A 3099-nucleotide genomic window follows, 5' to 3' on the forward strand; every position below is an offset into this window, starting at 1 on the left:
TATTTACATGGAGTCTGGTGGAGATATGCTGCTCTATACCTGCTAAAAGTAGTGATTATTTACATGGAGTCTGGTGGGTTTGGTGATGGTGATTTCTGTTCCATGTTAAACTAAAATGATCTTACTCTTTAACTAAAAGGTCTATCTCTGTAGGGATCCATCCCATAATGTTTTTTAGACTCTTAATAATAATAATGATAATATTCTGAGTCTGTCAGCGGCAACAACAGAACAGAGGCTGACTGGTGCTGAACATCTGTCCTGTAGGTTTACATTACAAACAGGTCTGAGATCCAAAGCATGGGGAAAACAGGGTCCAGATTGAAGTTTGATGCTCTTACCTGCCAGCTCCAGCTTGGCCTTGGCGTCTTTGTCTTTGACCAGGAGTCTGTACTCTCCCTGGTCTCGCGGGCGGATCTCACAGACCTGCAGTCTGTGGATTTTACCCTCGCTCATCATCTGGTATTTGTCTCCCTGGACGACTGTCATGTTGTTCCTCAACCACTTCACTTCCACTCTGTCCTTGTTGAGCTCCACCTCGAACACGACGTCCGAGCCCGGGGGTTCGAACACATCCTGCGGCGGTCTGACGATCTCCACCGGGGTCTCTGCGGGACAGGAAGAGGCTCACAATGACGTCAATCCGAACAGGAAGTGGTTCACACTGAAGAGAAGAAGTGGTGAGCAGAATGTGCAGAAACTGACCTTCCACGAAGAGCCTGGCTCTGGACCTCTTGTCCTCCACGCCGCAGGCGTATTCACACTCATCGTCCGGTCTGCACTCTTTGATACGCAACGTGCACATCTTCCCCTCTTTCTCAAATTTGTATCTGGGAAAACAAACAGGAAGTTGTTCAGTCGTTAGCTTAAGTTGATGATAAAGCCGAAGCCCTAACGTTAGCATAATAATGACTTTATAAAGTGGTTTCGCAGACAAAGCAAGTCAACAACAGGATATGCTGAGGTCAATATATATATATATATAGATATCTATATATATATATATATATATATATATATATATATATATATAGGTTTATAAATACTGTATATATATACAATACAGAGAGCTCAACAGACAAGATTTGGGTAAATAAAAACAAACAAAGACGCAAAACTATGGAAGTTCTGAAAGGCGAGCTTATGGTTCAGTTTGGCAAAAGTTGAGATAACAAAGTTAAATTTAACCTTGTGTTTTCCTGCCGGGTCAAAAAAGATTCACTCTCGTTTATTTTTTACCCTTTTTTCGAAATTTTGTTGAAATTTTTGCCCTTTTTTTAAGTGTCAACGCATTTTTATTTTCTTGTTTTTTCACCACCACAACCTTACTAGTTTCATACTTTTGGGAATTCATGGTCAATAACTCTCATTTATGTAGAAATATACAAAATATTTGAGTTAAAAAAGCGTTGTATGGAATCATCCTTTTTTGGTATTTTTGTAATTTGGTTAGAAAGAAACTCATTTAAACTTAAGTTAAGTTTAAGTCGAGATAAAGTTGAGATAATAAAGTGTGTGATGCAAACAGAATTGAAAGTTCAGCCTGAGGTAAAACGAAAGGTAATCCTTCTTATTTCCTAGTACAGCCGCAACTTAATCACCAAATAAATGAATGATAATAATTGTAATTGCTTTACATTCATTGATCTTAAATCAACGTTCTGGAACGGTGGTCCAGAGGAGGTTGGCCCGGATGTTTAACTCAGGTTTTTAAATCAAAGCTCCAGACTTCCTTATTCTCTGCTGCGTATGAGTCCTAAAGGTTCATTTAACTTTGATGTATTGGTACAGTGGTATTTACTTTTACTGTTTTTATTACATTCTTTATTGTACTTTAATTTGTATTTTAATGATGTTCTTTTTGTAAAGCACTTTAATTGAAAGAGCTCTATAAATAAATGTATTGTTATTGTTGCTATTATTAATTCTAAAAGAAACATTGAGCCGAACAAAACAGCAATTATTGGGGGGGGCTGTCTGTTAAAACCAGCGAGAAACCGAGCTGCTGGTTTCTGAACTAGGCGACAAAGTGACTTTGGTTGTCCGGCTATAAAACCCAAAGTTGTGAGGGTTTGGATAGTTGAACCTGAACCTGGACCTGAACCTGGACCTGGACCTGGAGTTCGGTCCAGGACAGACGTACCTCGGTCCTTCTCTGATCTCGCGTCCGTTCCTGTACCACTTGGCTTCTGCTTTCTCCTTGGTGAGCTTGCACGTGAACACGGCGTCCTGGAACTCGGTGATGGTCTGGTCCTTGAGGTGCACGCTGAAGTCGGTGGGCGCCTCGCTGATGATCAGCTCCGCCGACGACTTGTTGTCCCCGGCGACGGCGGTGTACTCGCCCTCGTCCGCCAGCGTGCAGTCCTTGATGGTCAGCGTGTGCTTGTCCTTGTCCACTCGGTAGACGATGCGTTTGCTGAAGACGATCTCCTGGCCGGCCCTGGTCCACGTCAGCGTGGCGTTGGGCCGGTTGACCTTGCAGGAGAAGCTGACGGTCTTCTTCTCCTGGGTGTCGATGTCCTCCAGAGGAACCACGATCCTCAGACTCTCCTCTGGACCACACACAACACCCCATGTTAACACTGTTATGCACCCGCTGGGGGGAAGGTCTTTCTTTTTATGACATCATAAACTTTCTCATTGGACTTCCTTACTTAACACAAAGACTGTTGATATTTGAACTCAACTGCCAAACAAATACCACTGACCTTTGACGGCGAGGCTGCAGGAGCTCTTGGCCTGCTCTCCTCTCTGATTGGTCAGGTTGATGCTGTAGCTGGACTCGTCTCCCTTCTGGGCGTCTTTGATCCTCAGAGAGAAGACGTTGTCTCTCTGGACCATCACGTACTTGCTGCTCTCGAATATGGTCTCCTCGTTCTTCAGCCACTTGGCCTTGGCTCCCTCTGTGTTCACCTCGCAGTTCAGGACCACTTCCTGTCCTTCTTTGGCCTCTGTGTCCTTCAGCGGCGTGATTACCTTCAGTTTCTCTGCAGGAAACAAATCGGCAGAAACACGGCTAAGCACTAAGGTCTATATAAAGAGACTTCAGATCCAGTATTAGGGACCACTAAGGTCTATATAAAGAGACTTCAGATCCAG

General features: G+C 43.6%; 1 protein-coding gene across 1 annotated transcript in view; it reads left to right on the plus strand.

The window, feature by feature from the left end:
* The window catches only part of LOC117953076 (titin-like), a 225219-nt gene that overhangs the window by 123722 nt on the left and 98398 nt on the right, over positions 1-3099 (plus strand). Inside the window, 3 exon segments of the mRNA XM_034885791.1 lie at positions 385-754; positions 2081-2371; positions 2405-2575. Of these exon segments, the coding sequence (XP_034741682.1) occupies positions 385-754; positions 2081-2371; positions 2405-2575 (832 nt within the window).

Source organism: Etheostoma cragini, chromosome 11, assembly GCF_013103735.1.
Source record: "Etheostoma cragini isolate CJK2018 chromosome 11, CSU_Ecrag_1.0, whole genome shotgun sequence".
Lineage (NCBI taxonomy): Eukaryota > Metazoa > Chordata > Actinopteri > Perciformes > Percidae > Etheostoma > Etheostoma cragini.